The following is a 24,162-nucleotide window of genomic DNA, read 5'->3' as shown; positions in this document are numbered from 1 at the left end:
TAAAGACGCTGGTGGAGACCAAAGCAGAGGAAAAAAGGAGAGTGAATATTGGATTTATATTCATCAGGTGGACACAAACATGACTTCAATGGGATGATCTTTTTGCTCTGTGCCTCCTGAATGTGTAAATAGTTAAACTATTAGCTGACACATTAGCCAAAACCACTTTATAACATGCCAATAAGTCAGAAGTGTCTGTAAACTTCTTGTGGAGTTACTCTGCCCCTTAGTGGCCAAAAAAATCTTTCAAGGCAGCTTTAAAGAGCTATTTAAACCTGCATTAATTGAATATTGTCCACTTGTTTTCAGCAGAAACAAGTAGTGAAACTCAACACTGATGCATCATCACCTTTTAAGCTGATATGTTGAACTTGTTAGCAAACAGTTGCTTATTTCCACATCCAGCAGTTACGGAGCAACATTATCATTCATTTGGACTCTCTTTTAGCTCTATTTTTACTCTCTACCAACTCCTGAGGGAAATATCTGACTCTTTAGCTGCTAAATGCTCCACTATGTTCACCAGCTAGTCTACAGCTAACTGTGTCTGTTTGCCATTTGGTGCTGAGCAGGTAGTGTACAGTGGCTTTTTAGAGCTTTTTCTCTGAAAACAGCTGCCTGCTGCAACCAAAAACAATGCTATGAGAGCGATGAGAGTGAACCAAAACAGCAAAGTTGCAGCTGGACAGCTAAACAATGAGCTGAAACTCACTATAAAGCTCCGTAAGGCCGAGAGGAGTTGTTACACACTGTCAATTTTTTTATTATATATATAGAGAGTATGGGGGTGGGGGGGTTTCAGTAGTTACTCATGTTGATTTTCTTTTTGGCTCGTACAACTCTGAGTCTTCTTGTTTCACAATGATAAGAGGTTATGACTACACCTTTCAAACGTTGCACAACATATTACTTCACATCTTCTTCATATGAGACTCCCTTCTCGAGTTTTAAGGATTATGTTTTGTCTTCTGGGAGTCTGACAGGTCTATTGCAGAGACACTATAGACATCAATCTTGTCATACCTGAAATCCCTGAAAAAGATGATCCTGTGCTGTGAATCTGTGTCACCGTGTACCTGCAGGGATCAGAGCTGCCACTGGAGCCGCTCCTCCCCTCTGTACCTGTACCTGTACCTGAACGACACTCACCTGTATCCTGCAGCACCACACCCTGTCCTTTGCTCGCTCCACCAGCCAGCCTCAGGGAAAGCACTCATCAGATTTCTGCCACAGGCTTCCAGCTGCGTGGACATCATCGCTATAAAGACATATGTGGACAGAGACGTCATTGCACTCCCGTCGGCTCACCTGAAAACACCTGAGAAAACTCTTGCATGTTTTTTTTTGCGTGCTTGTTTTTAAGTGTCTTCTTGTTTTTGTGGTTTAAAGCTTCTCTGCTTTGGATAGAAACACTAAAAGGGTAAGATCTGTATTCTCTGAGTGTAAATAACCCTGCTGCATGTGAACACTCTATAGTTATTCCTTTTCTAATTCCCTTTCCCCATATAGATCTCCCATTAACAGATATCTTTACTGTTTCTCGCAGCTGTGTGTGTTATCATTAAGACTCATTGTCAGTAATGTAATTTTCAAAGTAATTTCGCCGGGATGTGGGCTGGATGTAATAGCACAGCATGAATGTGAAGATTGGCCACGTAGACTTTGTAGCCCTGTGTGTGTGTTTCTGTGTGTGTGTTTGTGTGTTAATGAGAGATAGAAGGTCTCAGCTGATGAAAGAAGAAATGCTATAATTTATCTTCTCCTTCTTTTTATTACAGATTAAAATGGGCTGCTTCACATTCGTCAAATTGATGATGGTCTTGTTCAACTTGCTTATCTTTGTGAGTATATTTCCGCTTTGATTGCACGCTCGTATATGATGAGGAGGAGGTTGGAGGGGGGGGGGGGGAGACGTGGGAGAAGAGGGGAGGGTGAGTGGGTGTTCATTTATGGTGTGAAATCTTAACATGAAAAGTCGTGTGTGTGTATGTGTGTGTGTGTGTGTGTGTGTGCGTGGGAAGTGAAAAACAAACAATAGCCTTTCAACACAACACATAGAAAATCATTTCATCTCATCCCTTCAATGCAAACAGAGATGTTACATAAACATCTCAGATCACTGATCCAGAAGACCTAAATGATGCTCCTTCTCCTCCACTTTCTCCCCACCGTTGCAATTTTCATCTCATTAACTTCAAAGCCTCTAATTTTTGCCACTGACATCTTCGGCTTAATGTCGATAACTAAAGTGGTTTGTGAAATGGAGAGAAACTTTGGCATGGGTAAGCTGAATTTGCCTGCCGAGTCGAGCCCACCTGGACTCCCACTGTCACAGATGAAGCTCTCGGCACAAGTCATCATTTTCCTCACATTTCCTATTTCTGCCTCAGTGCCGCTGCTTGATAAATCCGGTGCGGCAGCTCTAAAAGTCACAGCACCACACTGATTATGATGTCCCTTTGAAATGTTAGCCAGCAGAGCAGAATGATGAAATGATTCTCTTCAGCTCATAAAGACGGTGCTTTAATGCAACCGGCCACTGAAAAGCTGCGTTCAAAGTTCGGTGTCGCAACTTCATTATTTTCTCTTCTTATCAAAGGAGTTGTCTCCAGTGGAGATCTGGTCTCAATAGAGGTAGGAGAAAAATCAATTTACCATAAGAATTAATATTTTTCGGGGGTTCTGAATCCATTTATGAATTCCAAAGTTTGATTCTTCATTGATAACTGCAATGCCATGGTGAGACGCCTTTTCGGATTGAATCATTTCCTGGTGTTTTGTCAAATTCTGTTTCCCCATCACTTTGTTTTTCCTATTAACTTGAACCAAGACAAGAGGTGTAATCAGCGTATACTCACCTCTGGGCTTGGAGATTTAATGTACACCTACTTAAAAATAGCCACAGATACGTATCAGTGTGCATCTTGCACAGTAAAGAGGGCGGTACACTCTGTCAGACGTGCTTGTCGGATGGTTGGATAGCATCAGAAACACCCTCCACCCCACACACACACCTTTCAGACGTCAGGTTAGGGGGAGCTCTGTAATTTTCAGAAACCAAATATCCGACATTCACATCCACTTCATGCAGTGATCGGCCAGCTGTGTGGGGGTAAGACAGTTGTCAGGTTTTAACTTCTCTCTCTGGATCTCTTTTTACATTCCTGACATCTATTTCCAACACATTCTCACTCCCAACTCATCACATACCGACGCTATGTATCCCCTTTAGCGTCATATTTCAACATGCAGTATCACTGTTAAAAAATAATAATGCTTTATGGTGTGACAACACTGTGGTTAAGGTCTGGTTGAGTTTAGGCACAAAAACCACTTGGTTAGGGTTAGGGAAAGATCATGGTTTGGGTTAAAAACTGTGGTTAGAAACAGGAAACGAACAGTGGTCCTGTTTTTGCCATCTATTCATCTAGCCATCCACCCAACCTGCCACCTCTGAATATGGAAATTTGTGACCTCATCAGTCTCATGGCGTCTATTTCAGACATTGTGGGAGTTCTATAGAAGTCTGTCGGACTACCCTGCACTGCATGTTGAAAATGACGCTAAAGGTGCAGTGCATTAAAAAGTGACTGTGTCAGTGTCACTTTTTGCCTCGTCTAGGTGTGAAAAGTACACGCATGTGTACTCAATGCCAACAACTCCATCTAGTGGCTGAAGTAATCATGACCCAGAGAAGTGACACAGGTCAGATGATGTCTATATTTGTGACAGATTTCCATATTATGAGGAGACGGGTTGGGTGGACGGCTAGATAGATAGGATGGCTAAAAGTGGATTTAGTTACAGGAGACCGCTTCCCACCACATCCTGCATCCAACTGTGAGTCCGGACAGTTTTTTTTAAAGAAAAACATAACTATTGTCATGGTGTTTACTGTTGCCATGACGACGACGATTACCTAACTTTAAGTAGTAACTTTAACCCACACCATGCTTCAAGAGATCATTTTAACCCAAACCATGATCTTTCCCAAACCTTAACCAAGTGGTTTTTGTGCCTAAACTTAACCAGACCTGAACCACAGCGTTGTCACATTTTTTTTTTTACAGTGATTTGTAACGGATTCAGAAAGCACAGACAAATGATGCTGTCCTGCCAATTACTGCCGATAGAGTTGCCATATTAGAAAACGCTCCTAACTTACAGGTGTGTACTTTTCACGCCTAGGCGAGGCAAAACGTGACACTGACACGGTGGACTGGCAGGTGTATTACACGCTCTGGCGTGACACCAGGTTGCCTGAACCCCAACAAGTCAGCAGCAGTTAACCAAAACCTAACCGCCAACCAGAGATGGAAGCATTATGGGAGAAACTATCCCACAGGGAAACTGAATTCAAAGTAGGAGGTCAGCATGACTCATACAGTATGCAGCCTTTTTATTTCCATTCTGGGGCTCTTACTTACTGATGTCATTAGTTCACTGCAGTATGAAAGTGAAAAGTAAATCTGTTAGTAAAATGTCACTTTGCAATCGTACAGGGCTCTACTAGGACCAAGAAAGACATTAAAACCCTCAAAATAATTAGACATAAAACACAAGGTTGTTATTTTGCTCTAAATAGTGACTGATGTATCTGTCAGTCAACATAGAAGCAGTTATAGCTGCTGGTTGCTAGATGCAGTTAATTTGTCATTTAGGTCAAAGAAACCGAAACAAATTTAAGAGTTGTTAATCCAATAAGTCAGCTTACAAAATATTTTACCTGCCATGAAACTGTCATCAAGTTCTTGTCATAATTCTTCTTCTGGCACAGGAAGATGATGTCGCCTCCAAAGCTCTGATTGGTTTGTGGACATAGTTGTCAATCAGCACAACGATTTGCTGAAAAAAGTCTTCTTCAACATTAACCAAAATTTTGAAATGTCATGATACACAGATGAAAACACTTTAACGTCGCCTAGTTGTCAACGCCAGCGGCCAACTATTTCAAAACATTTGAACACACGTTTCGCTGCGCTTGCAACAGAAACACATTTTTAGCTCCCAGAGTAGACGTCTCCTCTGCCATTTTTGGTTTGTCGTTGGCTTGGAACCAATCTAAATGCATTGGAAATTAGAAGCGTCTCCATGTATGCACTCTGTGCAGATCCATGGTCGAGTGTCAGGTCTTAATCAGATTGTCTGCTGCCGGTAATATGACCCATGAAGACTGGTTTTATACTCAACTGACGTCTTTCTCATTCCAGGCCTTTCAAAGAGAACCAATTCCATTTCAATTGGGGTGGGACGAGCCCGTTCTCTTTCCGCTCTCTCTGTATCTTTCTATCTCTTCTCTCCATTCACCTCCCCCTCTCTGGAGGCCATGGCCTCCTATTCTGCAGCCTGTTATTCATCCCCTCTCCTCTAACCCTAATAGGTTATATTTCCCATCTCCATAGATAGGACCCTGCTTCTTTTTACACCCCCCCTCCATCATCCACCCACCCACACACATATACACTCTTTTAAAACCCGATTTACTTCCAGTCCTCTTGCCATGTGGGTGTTCAACTGACAGAGCATCCACCTGCATATGGCACACCATCAAAGGGATTAACCATCTTTAAAAAAAAGACAGCATGCCAGCTATAATTATACCTGGTGAGGGGTGATGGTGGCAGACATAGAGTTAGAGAGGGAATATGGTTGTCGTATCACATTTAGCCAACGGTGCAATGATGGCGCAGAACAGGTTGAAGAGACGAGAAAAGAAACCCCAGAGTGAAAGGTGGAGAGAATGAAGGAGAGTAAAAAATAGATGGGAAGAGCAGGAAAGAGACAAAAGAAGAGGAAGGGGGGAGATGATTCCCATGTGGGAGATGTCAGCGTCTGACAGGAGATGTGGAGTGTCGGTGCCTGATAGAGAGCACAGAGGCCCCCTGACTGCAGAGAGTCTGATGGAGCCTGACAGACAATATCAGGTTTCAAACATGGTTTCTCTGTAGAGGAGAAGGAATAAAGGTAGAAGAAGAAATCACTCAGTACGAGGAGTGCGGGGTTGGAATACACAGAGGGGAGGGAGGAGGCTAAAAGAGTGGAAAAGAGGAGAAAGAGAAGGTCAGAGAGGCAGGCAGAGAGATTATCACAGTGAAAAAGATAAAGAGAGGGAGAGATCGGGTGATTTCCAGACTGTAATGTGAAACATGTGACATGAATTTGTTTGTTATGAGCAGGTTTCACCGGTTTCCAGTCAATAGATTTCTATGAATGCACCTCAGCGTCCCTTAATAAAATGACTGACCGCTCATCTTTTTGTCGCACATAGTCAAAGATCAATACAAAACAAGATAAAGCATGTTTATTTATCATAAATTCTTGAACTGTGGCCTTTATTTACATCAGCTGCACAGAGGACTTCATTTGAAACAAGTTCATATTAGGGACAAGCCTTTATTTGAAAATTTCTAATAAACATTATCCATAATTCCCAGTGGTAGAATATACCAAAGTACATTTACTCAAGTATTGTTCTTACGTACAAGTTTGACGTACTTGTACTTTTATTTCATTTTTTATGCTACATTATACAATACCAGTCAAAAGTCTGGACACACCATCCCATTCACTTCAATGAGAAAGTGTGTCCAGACTTTTGACTGGTATTGTGCTTCTACTTCACTACATTTCAAAGGACGATATTGTACTTTTTGCTTCACTTCATTTAACTGACAAGATTCAATCAGTGGTTTCCAACCTTTTAGTGAGCTTGTGAGCTCTTGTATAAAATCACTGTGTAGTTGTGTCTCTTTGTCTCCAGCAGAGTGGTGAGTATGACATGACTGTTGTTGATGTGTTGATTGAATTAGTGCTGTACTTTGTCCTAAATGTATCAAGAACACAGGTAAGATTCATCAGAGTCCAGTTTATCATCCTCAGTTTTTACTCCGTCGTTCAATACGTGCTCCTCTCTGACTGTAAAGACCCCAAAGTGTTTGAGTGTTGCTCGAAATACTGGTTTTGTGTGAGGAGTTAATCCTTGTAGATTTCAATAATCTTACGTTGTATTCCAAGTTTAAAATTCCCACATCTGAAAAAGAAACATTCCCGTATCTTCAGAAACATTTCTGTCTTTAGGGGATTGTAAACATCTGCCTTCTTTACCGTCCAATCCAGTAGCCTTCGTCTGTAAACCCAAAGGTTGGCTGTACCCACCAGCACGGCACGGGATGATCGCTAAACAGATATCTGCCCGTTACGCCAGTGTGACATGAGTGGCGAGATTAAGGCAGTCATGGTTGAGGGCAGTCATTTCGTTCAGAAAGGTAAAAAAAAAAAGGCCAAGTTGTTGCTCGGCCTCGATACATAATGTGAAGCCTGAGGCAGCACCTCTCTCTCTCTGTGTCACAAAAGAAATCCTCCTCTCTGAATGGAGGAGAGGATATTGAGGTGTCATGGTGTCACTAAGAGGTAATAGTAAGGGAGGTTTAGTGATGTAAGATGGCTTCTCATTTCCAAAACCTATTACCCCCTAAAGAGCTCTTGACCCTGTCTGAATGACTGCTAGGCAAACAAATGATTGACATTTACTCTCTGTTGTTAAGTGTAGATTACATCCTCTGAAAAACTAACTGGTTAACGTCCCACGTTAAGAAATGATGGGGATTTGTGTGCTGTGTACATGCACATCACGTTGTTTTTTGCACTAATGTTTGTTCACCGTGTTTTCTCGGCTTTTCCTGCAGCTGGGCGGTCTGACCCTGCTGGCCATGGGGATCTGGGTAACCGTGGACGGGGGCTCCTTCCTGAGCCTCTTGGGGCCTTTCTCCCGCCAGGGCATGCAGTTCGTCAACGTGGGCATTTTCTGCATCGCCATCGGGGCCGCGCTGGTGCTGCTGGGGCTCCTCGGCTGCTGCGGAGCCCACAAGGAGAGCAAGTGTCTGCTGCTCATGGTAGGTGTATCGGACCTGGTGCAAAGGCAAGTTTAAAGATCAGACATGTATTAAGACAAATAGCAGTATCAATACCACATTAAATCCTTAAAATGTCATCATGTCTTTTGAATATGCAAGTATAGTTCATTTCAGGAGTTTAACTGCTGTACAGTGTACCTGTATGTGCTCTGGAAGCTTCAAGTTTCCACATCACACTTGTGTGAGTTGCATACTGGCATCCAAAGTAGTTGTGACATCACAAATCATGCTCGTAGGCCCGCCCCTAAAAATCAATTTTCAGTAAGCACAGAAACGTTCTACTTTTCTTCCAGTCTGAACACTGCACATACATCATTCTGCACAGCGAAGCTCAAACATCCAACTGAAAGAACAGGAAGAAAAACATATTTTTGAGTGGAGGGGGACTTTAAGGTGTGTTGTAGCTTCACTTAACCAATGTGTCCTATCAGGAAAGCTGTACTTCCTGCCTATTCACAAACCTGATAGCCCATCTGGATGCCAACATTTTGCCAAACTGAAGTCTTCTTGCCAATATTTGGCTGATGTTAAAGGGATAGTTTGGATTTTTTTGAGTAGGGTTGTATGAGGTGGTTTATAACCTGCAGTAGATTTGGGTCGGCATGCTCCCATTATGGAGAAGCAGGCTGGAGTAATCAATGTACTTCTACGGCAGCAAAAGGTATTTTAGCCGCCTAACAAAAGGCCGACCTAAAGAAATCAATATCAGTTTAAGTGTACACTATATTTAGAATGTTTTCACTGCTTTACCTTGCCGTCAGACAGCCCTTTCCTTTGGCACTACATTTTCTCAACTGTAGAACGTTTGTATTCCTGCACACGTTACGCCCCAGCAGCAGCACTTTCTGACCCAAACAGCTGATCTGCGGCATAATACAGTGCGCGGCATGCATAAGAATATGGAAGTTCTGCAGAAGTTCATAGCAAATATGTTCTGTGTATTTTAACACAAATGATTGCTGAATGTGAACTGCTAAAACTGAAGAAGAAATGATGGTGCAGTCATCTACTTATTACCCTTAAAAGGAGTCAAAACACTGATATTATGATGTAAAACATCACAAATGATCATGCATGTGTTCATGAGGTGCTTTTACACCCAGCTAGTCCATATCCAGTATGTCACCCATCCTTATATTTACACCTGGCTCATCAACAGCCCCGTTAATATCCACATCCGCTCCTCCCTCCTCATCTGTATCAGCAACAGTGTGTATTATTACGCTCATTAACGACAGGGATAACTACCTCTCAGTCCACTGCAGTGAGTCTAATGAGGAGCACAGGCAGTGAATCTTCCCCCCGTAGAGCCACCATCGTGTCCGCATCTCCCAGTGAGTTGAATGATGGACAGAGCGGCAGATTGTGGCAGTGACAGCGCAGGACGCAGCGCATGAGAAACAGCTGTAATGGACTGAATAAAAGGAATGAATGAGCCGGCTTCTTATTGTTCCTCTGTGTGTTCAGCTGAGCTTCACTGACACTGACAGTCTGTGATTATTACACAGAACAATAGATGTTTAGCACGTATGTTTGATTACAAACACAAAGCTTTATTTAAATCCTTTTAATTTTTTAGATTTTGTTTACATCATTTTATTTTTATGTGATTTTATATTATCATTGACTGTCATTTTTTCTCTGTGGTTAGATTTAAACAGTGAAGCTTGACTTAGAAAAATGAACAAACATAATTTTCATCTCCAGTTCCCAGTTTATCACAACATGGACCTTATTTTCATAGTTTTGGTAATAATAATTTGGGAATATGGTGACATTGCTAAAAAGTTTTACAGTTATAAACATGAATGAACGGTAAATGTAAAATTGTCAACCGAATTCTTTGTTGTGAGCTCGCAGTTTTCCTTTGCAATGATGGATTATTAGACATTTCAGGTGCACTCGCATCCAGTTTTACATCCAAATAAAGTAGTTTAGATCATCTGTATAAACTGTTGGTTCTTTTATAACCAGTCTCATCATCTAACTGCTTGTGTTTGAAAAACTAAAGCGATTAAAGGGTAAGTCTGGTGATTTTTTTATATATAACAATGAATTTATCTACCTACAAGTATTATGTGTGTATCTAAAGCTTTATATATCTTATTCCTCTGCACCTTTGTCCAAAAACTATTAAAAACACATCAATGGGCCACACCGCTGCACTGGATGACATGTTCCTTCAGTTTGGTCAGGCTAGTTTGTTTAGAAACGGCTCCAAAGACTAATAACAGCGATCACATTTTCAGTCACCGGGGAGTAGTTCTGTGTAAGGCAGACGCTACTGAGCATGTGCGGGAACGTGGTTCTGTTTACAGAGCTCCGCTAGTTTGTTGTGCTACATATCACAGCCTCCTGACTTTGTACTACACTGTACACTGTGAATTTAGTTTATTTTCTGCCTTACACAGAACTACTCTCTGGAGACTGAAAATGTGATCGCTGTTATTAACCTTTAAAGTCGTTTCTAAACAAACTAACGTGACCAAACTCTTCACAATGAAGGAACATGTCACCCAGTGCAGCGGTGTGGCTTATTGATGTGTCTTTAATAGTTTTTGGACAAAAACAGAGACATATCCTTTAATCGATTAGTCGATCGGTAGAAAATTTATTGGCAACTATTTCATTGTTTGAGTAAAAGTTCGAGCAAAAATATTAACTGGTTCCAGCTTCTCAAATGTGAAGATTCGCTGCTTTTCTGTTTTACATTACTGGTCATTGCTATTGCTGCTATATCTTCAGATTTTGGACTGTTGATCAGACAAAACAAGCAATTTAAAGACGTCATCTTAGACTCTTGGATGGATTTGACTATTTCTGGACATTTTATGGACAAAAAACTAATAATCAATTAATTAAAAAATAATAATCGCTAATGAAAAGAATTGTATTTTGCAGCCTTAATTTTAGAAGTGATTGCTAAAACTCTAATTCTTGTTTATCCTCTTGGAAAAGTGAATGAATATTATTATTACTCCATAAATAAATACAGTAAAACTTGTCTCCTCTTCTTCTCTCCCTGCAGTTCTTCTCCATCATCCTCATCATATTCATCGCTGAAGTGGCAGCCGGAGTCGCGGCTCTGGCCTACTCCTCATTCGTGAGTTCTCCACTTCACCTCTTCCTCTTTTCTATATGTTCAACTGCCTCCTCATCACATTCTCTCCCTCTGTTCCTTTAACACCTCCTCTCCACTCCCTTTTCCTTTGTCGGTTAATTCTTCTCGTCCCTCTCTGTCTTTTCGCTTTCACCCTCTCACCTTCTTGTCTCACTCTCTGGATTTTATCTCCATGTAAATTCTCCATCATAGCGGCGGCCATCATTGAATTACTGCCTTTATGTCCGCCTCACTACATTCGGCTACTTAATGACTCCAGGATAGCCCGGGGCCGTGTGCACTGTCACTCACTTTGAGCAATTTATTACTCTGGAATATTGAAGCTAAAGCATTTTATATGCAAAACAGCCTATTTACATATGTGTCCCCCTCACACACATACACACACGCGCACGCACACGTGCTCCATTTCCATTTAGTTCCACGTATAATAATTACAAGGATTTCAAATGAGGTATGTAAAAAGGAGGTTAGTGAAGACTGGGATCCTAATAAAGAAAATAGAAAGTGGAGTTTTTTTATCCAATCAGAGGATGTATCTGAGTCCCCAGGAGCAAAGGAAGTAATCTAACACACATCCATCTGCAGGGAGGAGCTGATGAGCGGAGGAGAGTAGATTCCGCACTGCTTGGGAATTTCATTTGTTTGTATGTGTATTGCTGGTAAACCATTTGCAGCAGCGGCTACACACTATAAAAAATATCTGAGTGTTTTCATCAGAAAAGCATCTGAATCGGTTGATTGTTTAAAAATGCCTGAAGCAACTTATGTTTATGTTAAGTTCATGAGCGACCTTTAGTGGCCGTGCAGTGTGTGTAGCGGTTGTGTACTCTCTCTCTCTCGTGTTGTGTGATGAACGTGGTACAAATTGCCACTTTTGGCTCCAACCAGCTGTTTATTCTGGTGATATTACTGTAGGTCTCCCACAGCCAACTTCATGGTAATAAGCTGCAATCATATTGTCACAAAAGCACAAATGCTGTGGTCATATTAACCTACACAGTACAGAAAATAGACTTTTACCCAAAAAAAAACAAACTCATGAAGGTATTTTAATGAAGTTATCACAGATCAACAGAGCGCACAGTCACACATGAGTATCAATGAGAAACTAATAGTAATAATATGTTATAAACAACAGGTAAAACATTAAATAACATAAAAATGGAGTGATGAGTAAAAATTGATTAATTGATAATGAATTAAATTTAGAGTAATAATAGCAAGTGTTACACAAACACAGAAGTATCGTGATGTTACAGTCTCAGGGTGGATGTTTGTCCAGTTAGAGACAGCTGTTCACATCTGTTCTCCTACCAACAAGTCAATATACATTTATTTTAACCAAGACAACAATCTTTCCCTTTTTGTACCTAAACTCAACCAAATATTAACCATTAACCAACATTAACAACATTGTGTGTTTTGGAAAGCCACATCTTCTTCTTTTGCTAAACGCATTTGGAGAAAACATGACGGTTTGTGTCAGTCCATCAAATATGACATTACTGCAGTGCACAGAAGTCAAATACATATATTTTTTTAAGCTAAAATGCTGGAATTTTTTCTACTATCCCAGTTTTCCATGATAGTAAACTCAACATGTTTGTGTTTTTGATTGTTGGTCAGATGAAACAAGTCATCTGTTGTGAATATGAGCTTCAGGAAATCACGATCGTCATTTTTCACTATTTTCTGACATTTTTTACAGAAAATAATTGTCAAGCTTATTGATAATGAGAATAACTGTTGCTTGCAGCCTTACAGTACTCCTATGTTGGAATAATACCACTCTGCCCTCAATTTTCTATATGAAGTTTGATGAAAACAAAACAACAAATGAGCTCAAAATAAACCAAAAAAAATTAAAACCTGGACCACAAGGTGGAGGATGGAGGATGTGTCAGAGTTGATACATTTCAGTGCTGCAAATTTCTAACAAATTTGGGATTGATCAAATTATTTTGACCCAAATCAGGATGAAATTTTTATTACAATGTCAGATTGCATCCATGTTTTAAGAGAGATATGATTCAGACAGACCTGCCTTTAACTTCTCCCTCACCTTTTCTTTTTTTTACTCTCTCTCTCTCTCTCTCTGTTATCCAAGCCGTGACTGAGTGAGTGTGTGTTGTGTGTTTTCCTGTGTGTGTGTGTGTGTGTGTGTGTGTGCGTGTGTCCTTGGAGGCTGAGCTGGGAGTCTTGCTGCTGCTGCTGCTGCTGCTGCTGTTCAGGCAGTTTTGTTGAAATAAATCTGCCCCCGTCCCTCGCCTGTCATTTACAAAAGCAGCGCTGACCAAGGCGAGCGATGTAAACGGCATCTGGCGGGAGGCAAATCAACAACAGCGAGCTTGCTGGTGTGTAGAAGAGAGAGAGAGAGAGAGAGAGAGAGAGAGAGAGAGGGAGGTGTGTGAGCTATTGTCTAAAGCTCAATGAAATGCGAGACATAACTCACAGATTTGTCTTCCTTAAAGAGATCTCAGATATGGTTTAGAGTCAATTTAACGCACTGTTTGTTAGCTTTAGCATCATCTGTTCATTACAAACACAAAGGACATCGTAAGTTCCATCACGGATATGACTAGTGTGCGAGAGCAGCTGTCCATCTCCCGCTTTTGATAAGACACAGTAAACACAATAGCATTGGAATAATGAATATGGGCAATATACATCTAATATGCATACATATAGCCGCCTGTGTCAATAAGTAAGAGACAGAGGCATAGACAATGAAAGGAGACAAATAAATCTATTCTCTTCTACTTATCTGCAGCATAAATCTGCCTTTTGGCCGCCGGGCCGCCAGCTCATCTAACCAAAGAGCCAATAACCTTCAGGTGGTCGAAATAACTGAGATTTAATAAGCAATTCCAGCAGGCATTATGAGAGGCCGTCAGTGGTCATGGTTGTTCTTTCTCCTCCAAGTGATTCGGAAGTGACCATGGTGGAGATTTATTACTGGGGCTGATATGGACTTCACACTGGATTAATGGAAGAGATGTGATGTGGCATTTAATGAATCACGCTGTCGTCCCGTGTCTGCTTAAGGAAGGTTTTCTAGAAACGTAATCCAATACAGATTACTGTTTTGGCTTTAATTCCTCATCAGGAAGAGGAAAGATTAGCTTTAGAGTGAGTAATGTAAACTGATTAACCCCAATTACCTCTGCTTCATCAATAATCTATATCTTTGTATTAATAATGGTAAGAATTAGGTTTAATGTGTCAATCATAGCAACATCTCCGAACTGTTTTCCTTCAACTCAACAGGGATTTTCAGCTTATTGTTTTGGTTTTTAGTTAGTAAGTAAGTTAAGCTTTATTTCTTTATTTTATCTGACCTGAGACCTGAGAACAGGTGATATATGAACAGGATCACAATAAGATGCTTCATTCACGTCACAATCTGCAGCGATTAGTTGATTATAAAATGAATCGCCAACTATTTTATCATCATTTTGAGTCTTTATTTTAAGAAAAAAATGCTGAAATTCTCTGGTTACACTTCCTTAAGTGTGAATATTTTCTGTTTTTTTTTTTAGTCTTCTATGACAGTAAACTGAATATCTTTGGGTTGTGAACAAAACAAGCTTGTATGTTGGGTTTTTGGAAACAGTGATTGACATTTTTCACCATCTTCTGACATTTTATAGATAAAACAACTAATCGATAATGAAAATAATTGTGCCTACCACAAACACAAAACCATCAGTGTACGTACTCAAGCAACGTTTCCATTCAAATGCATCGCACATTTCACAAAAGAGAAATCAGATTAATGCACGTTTCTGTCCACGTCCGTTATGTTAATATTAGTTGGTTCATCGAGATAAACCAGTAGGTGGCGCTGATTTTCCAGTCAGTACCTTTAAACCAGTGTAGAAGGAGAGGACACAACAAGATGGCGTCATTAAAAGAGCTGCAATCAAAGCTCAGATGATGGAAAACGTGATGGAAATATGACATTTCTGTTTGTCTCATGTATTCGTTTGAGGAAGGTTACAGTCTCCTCATCATCGCTCCACACAGATCTGATGTTTTCAGCTCTTCAGTCACATGTTCCATCGCATGTTGTCGCGTTTTACCTTTATTGTTACACCAACTTTTTCTACCTTATTCAAAAATTTCTTTGCTTTCTTTAGAGATTTTTCTGAATTTTCAGCAGTTTTTATTTGCAAAATTGAAAATATGAATAAAATTGGTGGATGGAAACACATTTACAGGCACAATAAAAATATAACGCTTTACTGTTAACTCCTCAACAATAGCCAAACATAAAAACATTTATGCACTTTTTTTTTAAATATTCTGGCATTTCCATTCATGTTTTTTAATGAGCAAAGTGAGAATGTGTGTTCAGACAGTTCTCATAACAAAGCGACTCTAAGCTGAATCTAACGAGCTTTTCCTTTATTGCTTTTCCTTTTAAGAACAATTACCAATTAGCAGCCGGTGAGTCACTACAGAGGCTGTAAAAAGATATCGACAATCATTTTAAAAACAGTAATACAGTGAAGAGTAACACGAGATCAATAACACACCAGAGCTGAAGATTTTTATCGTGTGTGTGTGTGTGTGTAGAATGTGTTCACTCCCCGGTATTGATAGATGTGTTATCGCCTCCTGCTTCACCGCGCTGTGTGTTAGTGCAGGCTTTGTCCTGCCTGTCCACCCTATATGTGTGTGTGTGTGTGTGTGTGTTTGCAAGGGTTCATATCAGTGTGTAAGCATGTGTGTGTGTGTGTGTGTGTGTGTGTGTTTAACGGGATGTGGCGAGGCGCAGGGCCGAGTGACAGTGATGAATTAGCCGGCTGGTAATAACCCTCTCTGATCTCAGCCGCTCTCCCTGCTTCTTGGGGGGCACTTTTAATTGTGGCATGTATCCCAGCATCCCCTCGGGCATCTCCTCCGCCTGCCCTCTTTCACTGTGCACACACACACATCCACACACACACATAAACACACACACACACTCTTTCGGACACTCGTGGCCAAATACAGTAAACATGCATGACAACACACACACACACACACACGCACACACTCCCTCTTCATCAAATGGGTCTTTGTGTGAATGTACGCGATGGGATTATTAATCAAAATGGAAAAAAAAAACAGACTGAGTGAGAGGAGGTGAAGGGAGGGAGGGCGTTAAAGAACCTGTGCATTTGTGAAGGAATTCCTCCACAACAAAAGACTCTCCTGCCTTTTTTTTTTTTTTTTTTTTGCACTTTGGATAAACACGAATATCGAGACAAAACGTGTCCTGACCAAAGCCATCAGGAGCATCAATATATATGTAAATGCTCCCCGTTTACGGCCATAAAAAGGAGAAGAAGAAGGGAGAATAATGGCGGGGTCATTTTTTGATATATTCTCAATTTTTTCTCTCCAGGTGCCAGGACCGGCGCTGTTTATTTCCCAGGTGCTTTGTGTGAGAGAAGATTTATTTAATTTCTGATGAATAGGTGACTCCCAGAGAATTACCTTCCCTGGCCATGAAATCAGATGCAGTGTTTTATTTTCAGGAGCTTCTATAGTGTTGTGTGTGTGTGTGTGTGTGTGTGTGTGTGTGTGTGTGTGTGTGTGTGTGTAGATGTGTGAGACAGCTGGACTTTGACAGTAAGAGCTCTGCGGGGCAGTGATGGGCTTTTATACCATCTACTGAAGCACTTCTGCATGTGTAGGCCTCTCATCTACATAATGGACTCTAAAACAGACAAGTCAGAGCTTTGAGGCTGTTGAAACAGGTCACTGGTGTTACTGGTGATGGAGCGAAGCGCTGGTGGAGAGAAACTAAGTGTACTTTACTTGAGTACTTCCATTTAATGTCACTTTTATGTCATTAAGGGAAATATTGTACTTTTTACTGCACTACATTTATTTCACAGCTATAGTTATTAGTTACTTTTCAGATAAATGTTTTATATGTAAAATTATCCGTTTATAAAATATGTATTGTTATATAGATGAGATTAACCTGCAGTATACGTATTAAAATGCTGCTTACGTGTATCCATCAATAAAATCAGTATTCATATTCCAATAATATCCATATGATAAATATAACAACCTAAATGAAGCCATAATGCATAATAACTACTTTTAATTTTGATACTGTAAGTTCATTTTGCCGCCAATATGCTAAATAAGAGTTTGAATGGAGGATTTTTCCATTGTAGTGTTGCTGCTTTTACTTAAATAAAATACTTCTTCCACCGCTGTAGCTAGTTTAAGGACATTTTTTGGACAGCGAGGTCATTTCGGAGGAACAGTACGTCTGCAGTCCGACAGTCTGTCATCTTAGAAAAGTGAAGACATTTGTGGAAAATTTATTTCTTTTTTTTGTCAGGACATCTTTTGGACATTTTTAGAAATGTACTTATTTTGGAAAGTGAGAACATTTTTTTTCTTTTTGTATTGATAGTGCAAAATAAGTGATTAACAATAAAACACTGGAAAAGCAACAGAACCAGACAATAACCCAAACAAAACAACAACAAAAACAAAATAATTAAAAAAAAACTGCTTAATACTTTTAGATTTTCTTATTGTACAACCTCATTTATTCTAATGTACGTTTGAGGGTTAAAACTTTATACTAGTGATGTGCAGAAAGTCCAGTATTTGTATTTGTATCTGTATTTGTTGAGACAGCAAAATTATTTGTATTTGTATTTGAATAAATGTAGAAAGAGGCTTAAAAATCCTGTTTTTGTATTTATGACACTTTTGATTTTATAAAAAGTGTTACAATAAGTCTTCATGAATAAACTACCTTATGAAGGAGGTCCCCATATCAGGTCTTGAACTGGAGTCTCCCAGATCATAGACGACTGCACTGATTACTGAGATAAAACTTTACTCATCACCTCACTGCAGACAGACCTCTACCTATTTATACACCCATAACACAGAGACAGCACAGCGTGTAATGTGTAGAGAAGAACTTCAAAGGTGATTCTTGCTTTGCACTTTTCATTTATTGCCTATTTTTTACAACCTAACTTTGTGGAAAGTAGAAGAGGAACAACAGGTTATGGAGAGTCCCTTGTAAGCTCTTTGCTAGTGTCAGTAGCTCAGCTTTATCTCTGGGGAACACATCCGACAAATAACTTTTTGTATATTTGTATGAAACAAATATTCGGATAAAATCCACTATTTGTGCTTTGCCAAATAATGTATTTGTATTCAAGCACACCCCTACTTTATACATGTCTCAAGTCCTCACAACTGTGTGTGTGTGTGTTTTCCTCAGGCTGAGGGGATCCTCAGAGCGTGGGTGACTCCTGCTTTACAGAATGATTACGGCAGTGATCCTGTGGTCACTAAGATCTGGAACAGCACCATGACAGAGGTACAGTATGACGGCAGTCCTGCAGATATCCTCTTAGATCCAAAACAAGTCATACTGTCTGTTTACAACATGAGGACATTTATACCTCTATACCCATATGCATGATATAGCCTCTAAATATGACCTACGTATTGACATTTTTCCAAACATTTTGAGTTTTAGATTGATTTCCAACCTTCCTGAAGCCATTTTTTTAGTTCACAAGTGTATTTTATTTATGTTAGTTACATTATTGACATCTTGTGCTGCTGTAGTTGCACACAGAAACTATTTTCCCCGACTCATCTGAGAAGCATTTGAGGATCCTTCGACAAAAGAGAACTGATAGTTGTCTGTTAAAGGTCCATTACATTCACGAGCTGCGTTTTCAACAAAGCTGTACAAATTTCACACCGTAACACATGCACTACAGTAGGTATTAATGTTGTCAGTGCACTGTTTTGGCATTTAATGTACAAGAAATATATATTTTACCATTTTGTAAGAACAGGAAATGATACAAGACATCAGTGAAACTACTAAAACATTCATTCATCATTTTGATCTGGTGTACTTCATGACATTTTGTAGCTTTTCAAGTATGAACATAGTGCTTATTGTTTAGAAGCACTTCTGTCTAATTAAACGTGCTCTCTATAATAATGTTGTGCTGGATAATAAATACATTTCAGTGTCCTTCGCCAGTCTTGAGTGTGAGCTGCAGCCATACAACAGCATAAATAAACTGTCTGCAGCAAAGTTAAAGTTTTTGAATTGAAATCAAACAAAAGCCAGAACTCTACACAGTTCTATGCATCTGTCTGCTTTTGTCTGCTGTTAGTTCACATCAGCTGCTCACAATAGTCAGAGTCAAGGTAACTCAGGGAGCCTCAGTTTCTTAACTTATTCAATGCAAAAAGAAACTTTTATATTCACATCAGCGAGATATAATTGTACCGCCGAGCAATGTCAGACCTTGTATTGTACGAAAAGATATTTCTGATTCTATCCAACCAAACAGATGGTTTCACTTATATTTGCTGTTTTTCAGGTGAATGGATTCAGCTCGTAGCGCTCAAAGCATCTAAAGAGACATTTGTAAAACTCAAAGCAACATTGTGCCTCAGAGATAGCGTCCAGTTGCTTTTATTTTTCATAGTTTTCAGTTCCTTTTGGAGTCTTTCTGTGCACACAGCCTTTATGAAACACTGAAAACTGATCTGCTTTGAATGGAAACGCACAAAAGAACTGAAACTCTGAACTCTGAACGTCGCGCAGGAACAAAGCTCTTGTTAACTACATTATAATTCATAAAACTCAACAAGGTGTTGTCCTGCTGTATGTTTTCATCCTTTCCCAGCTGAACTGCTGCGGTTTCACCAACTACACAGACTTTGTGGGCTCTAAGTTTGAAAAGGAGAATGGAGGCAGCCTGCCGCCCATCTGCTGCTGGACCAACAGCCCCCCCTGCAGTCCGGATGAAGCGGAGCGCAGCGGCGTCCAGGTGGGATGGAAAACCACAACTCTAGTATCAGAAACATATATGAAGTATGATATACAGAGTTAAGGCAGAAGAGGAGTGTCTTATTAGTGTTGTGCAGGTGTTCTGTCATAAATCAAAGTATAACTTAAAATTTTATTGGGAACATGAATGTTTTCACCAAATTTCTTGCTAATCCGTCCGATAGTTTTAGAGTTATTTCAGTCAGTTATTATCATTATTATTCAATATGGCCAATCAATTACAGGACAACTTTCTTCTGTCTTCCCTGTATTGAAATATCCGTCTTCATCAGCTGCAAAAGTTTGGTGTAAACACACCTCGCAATGCATTCTGTTTGTTGTAGGATTTTCAAAATAAGAGCGACAGGGGAATCTACAGCCTTTTTTTGTTTGTTTTCTCCAGACCTAAGACACCAGTGTTGAAAATATTTGCACATTTCTTCATTCATTTATTTTGACTCAAGACCATGATCACATGACATGGAGCACAAACAGAACATACAATATAATAATAAAACAATAGCAAAGGAAGCACATTCTTCAAAAAGGCGCCTAATTTACAAACTTTTCTTTAACACAACACATATTCAAAAGATGATAACTGACAGAATATTTGGTTCCATGCAGCCTTATTCTCCTTATGCTGGAATCCAGTATTAGATTGCAAACATGGTAAATGTCTAGTTTGGCGTCTGCTGCCTTCATCTGCAGTCTGTCAGTTTGAGTTTCATGTCAATTTGTAGAAAGCTGATATTTATATTTAGACATTTTCCTCCTCAGGGCTGTTTTGAAGACATCCTCGAGACCCTCAAAGAGCACGCCAACATCGTGGGAGGCATCGCTGCAGGAATTGGTGTCTTAGAGGTAAAATGAAAAGAATAATGATAACCAGGAACATTTCTGTGCTGGCTTTAGCTGAAAGACAGTACTTCAATGCATATCAAGGAGCCAAGAAAACCTTATCAGCCAACTGTAAGGTCAACGTCTCGGTATGGGAAAGTATTCTCTATCAACCAACATGCATGTTGAACTCTGGATCTGAAGCTATCAATTATTCATTTCACCTATAAAATGTCAAAATACTGAAAAATGTCCTTCACATTTTACCCGAGTCCGCGGCAACATCATCAAATGTCTTGTTTTGTCCAACCAACAGTCTAAAACCTAAATATACTCTGTTTACTATAATATAAAACTAAATAAGCACAAACTCCTCAGATTGGAGAAGCTTGAACCAGAGAATGTTTGATACTTTTGCTTAAAAAATGACTTAAATGATTAATATGATTAATTTTCTGGCGATCGACCAATCGTTGCAGCTCTAGTCTTGCGAAACCAGGAAGGTGCTTAGGTACGAAGAGCATCTTTATCCACCAACAGGAAAGTTAAGCACAGAGAGGATCAAATCAGGATTATTGTGAGGAAACAGCACTAACCTGCTCAGATATTAACACCTGTGTCAGCTGGAAGGTTCTGTGAAGGTAGAAAGAAAATGACAATCCTCATTCAGACAATCAAAAGATCATCTGTGAGTTAAAAAACCTTCAGATTCAAAAGCAGTGAGACTTCTCACCATCAATTGAAGGTTCAGAGCTTCACGTCTACATGTTGTTGTTTTTTTTTTTGTTTTCATAGGAAGGTTTGTTAAAATCTGTATTCTGTTGTTTCCCCAGATTGCTGCCATGATTGTGTCCATGTACCTGTACTGTCACCTGGACAACAGAATCAGCTGAGACTCCTTCAGAGAAAACATGACAACATGACACAGATGGATTTAGTTTTTTAATCGACATTTTATTCACTAATATTTTGTTCATGCTGTCACTCATGTTCTCTTCTCTTTCAGGGAAATGTCTAAATTTACTATGAAGCCATGTTTATGAGGATAAAATCCAGCAACTAATTACATTCTAATTACTTCCTGTCTTCTTATGAGGACCTACAAGGTGTAAATATTTCATATTTGTCAATAAAATATTTCTACCAACATGTCCCAAGTGTACAGAACAGATTGTTCAACACTTTATGCGCTAATATTTGTTTTTATATTCACAAAAGGATCAAATAATTTATCACCCACTCTGCGGACTCCTGCGGAGCTTGTAGCCTCTTTTAGCTCATTGTTTTGGTTTTTCTGCATATTTACTGTGTGTTTCAGTATCAGTGACACAGCAGACAGACACAGTTAGAGACGAGCTGGTGAAGAAAGTGGAACATCTGGCAGCTAAAGAGTCAGATATTTTTATCAGGAGTTGGCGGAGACCAAAACAGAGCAAAAATTGGACTTACATTCAACAAATGGACAGAAATCTGACTCCAAATTAATGCAAAAGTTGCTCTGTGTTTGTTGTGTGTGTAAATAATAAAGGTTACAAAGTGACAGGAGTTATTTTGACATAAAAACAGAATGACAGAAGTTAACCATGACTCACAGGAAGCATCCAATCAAAGATCTTCAAATTCTCTCGTGTGCTCCACTAACAGTGAGCTGAAGATTTCACTTTGTAGAAACATTGTAGGGGGATGAGAGCCAGGTCACTGTGACCTGTACCGATGCCAAACGTGTCAGCCCACCAAACCAAAACAGGAGACATCTGGAATGGCAAAGTGCCACACACACACACACACACACACACACACACACACATAGTGCAGAAACGCCCACTCACATTTGGTCAAAGTCCAAGATAAGTGAAGTTGAGAAATGTCTCATTCTTCTTTAGAATTTGAGATAGCCAAAAAGTCTGGTAACCAGGATGAAACCTGTCACACAACACAAACAAACACACACACACACACACACACACACACACACACACACAGCCTGTCTTCAGTATAAAAAGGCACGTGACGTTCTGTAACGTTGGAAGAGATCTCTGACTACGTTGTTGGTAGGTTTGCCCATCTGACACCTGTGTCTCCATCGACTGATTCCTCTTATCCACCTCTTCTCTGCCACAACAACATTCAGCAGTTTAAATTCTGGATCAGTTCTGGATGAATTCTTCTCCAGCCGAGGCTCCTGAGTGTCGGATTTACAGCATTTCATTCATCAGGTTTTTAATTTTCTTTCATGTTTTTTTTTTGGACAAAAGACTTTATTTACTGTGATTGACTTCTTACTTTTGTAAGAAAACTAACAACATTTTTACTTCATATTCTTGCTGATACATAACGTTCATTTCTGAACCTCTGGAGTAGAGGCAAAACAATAAACAACAACAAAACAACATCAAGAGCAAAAAGAAACAAATATTAATGCAGCATCATGATGAAACATAGACGTCTTTACCACTACAAAGACATTTCCTTCATATATGAACAACTTAGAAAGGAAAGGAAGTTAATAATCACAATGATAGTAAATTAGTTAAATCAAATCAAAGTACTTCACGTTTATATTTCTTTATGTTGCTATAAATGTATATTATTCATAATCATTTAATAACAGCAGCGGCAACATTTATAATAATAATAATTATAGTGATAATCATGACACAGCATTAAATTCATCATCATAGTTGTAAAAATTCAAACTAATAGCTGCAACAAAAACCTACAATATCAATAAATGATCCAAGAGACTCTTGTGTTTCTATGTTGAGAAATATTGAGAATATTTATTTATTTATAATAAATTAAAAAAATCAACTAAAGACGAATCAGCTGTGTGACCACTGAGCCTCGTTTACATTATTAATTTTTAATTAACATTGTGGGTGTATGTGATGTGCTGTTGTGTGTAGCTTTGTATTTTGTATGGTGTGTTCTTTGTGTTTTTTTTGTTTGTTTGTCTGGTTTTTGTGGGTTTTTGTTGCTTTTTTGTTGTTTTTTTGGGTTTTTATTTTTTGTTTGCTTTTTTGATTGTAATGGACTACAGATGCAAATTAACTTCAAGCTAACTCCGCTGCAGTGCATCATTTATGCTTAATACTGCACACTGTCCTGTTCAATAAATCAAATCAATCTTTTAGAAGAAATCCTGAAACTCTTTCTGACGAGAAGTTTCCCTTTTGTCTTAGCAACACAAATGAGACGTCCACAATTCGTCCTCGTTTCCAACGGCAACAAGAACGCCCTGCTTGTCTTAAAAACATTTCAAGCCTGTTTTCTTCTCTATGAGCGGGCCTGCGTATGAGATGCAGAGTTCAGTACATCTTTTGTCCTGTGTGTATATTATTCATTAATGTTCCATCTCCTGCCCTTGAAGATTACATGCATTGTGACACCAGGATGAGTAAATATTGACCAATAACAAGCCAGACAATAGAGGTGGAGGTGTGGGCATT

The 24,162-nt window shown here is 39.5% G+C and overlaps 1 protein-coding gene across 3 annotated transcripts; it reads left to right on the top strand.

Annotated features, from left to right (window-relative positions):
* Window positions 1-747: 747 nt before the first annotated feature.
* LOC122989327 (tetraspanin-1) lies at window positions 748-21,864 on the top strand. 3 transcript variants are annotated; one of them, XM_044362138.1, is made up of 8 exons: window positions 748-1,420; window positions 1,779-1,841; window positions 7,686-7,892; window positions 10,942-11,016; window positions 18,293-18,391; window positions 19,731-19,874; window positions 20,654-20,737; window positions 21,547-21,864. In XM_044362138.1, exons 2-8 carry the CDS (start codon window positions 1,785-1,787, stop codon window positions 21,604-21,606), a joined length of 726 nt encoding a protein of 241 aa, XP_044218073.1. In that variant the 5' UTR covers window positions 748-1,420; window positions 1,779-1,784; the 3' UTR covers window positions 21,607-21,864. The 3 variants fall into 3 exon arrangements, with proteins under 3 accessions (XP_044218073.1, XP_044218072.1, XP_044218074.1); XM_044362137.1 differs by lacking the exons at window positions 748-1,420; window positions 1,779-1,841 and adding an exon at window positions 2,398-2,634; XM_044362139.1 differs by lacking the exons at window positions 748-1,420; window positions 1,779-1,841 and adding an exon at window positions 2,663-3,112.
* The last annotated feature ends 2,298 nt before the right edge of the window (window positions 21,865-24,162 follow it).

The sequence above is a fragment of the Thunnus albacares genome, chromosome 9 (assembly GCF_914725855.1).
Source record: "Thunnus albacares chromosome 9, fThuAlb1.1, whole genome shotgun sequence".
Taxonomy (NCBI): Eukaryota; Metazoa; Chordata; class Actinopteri; order Scombriformes; family Scombridae; genus Thunnus; species Thunnus albacares.
The sequence above is the reverse complement of the archived record's forward strand: the minus strand, read 5'-3'. Positions and strand labels throughout refer to the sequence as shown.

What these genes read in the sequence shown, in the direction of transcription:
- LOC122989327 (XM_044362137.1), top strand. Translation starts at nt 2,527, where the DNA reads ATGCAACCGGCCACTGAAAAGCTGCGTTCAAAGTTCGGTGTCGCAACT. An exon ending in GGAACAGCACCATGACAGAG is followed by an intron (nt 18,392 to 19,730) that starts GTACAGTATGAC and finishes ATCCTTTCCCAG; the next exon opens with CTGAACTGCTGCGGTTTCAC. An exon ending in CAGGAATTGGTGTCTTAGAG is followed by an intron (nt 20,738 to 21,546) that starts GTAAAATGAAAA and finishes TTGTTTCCCCAG; the next exon opens with ATTGCTGCCATGATTGTGTC.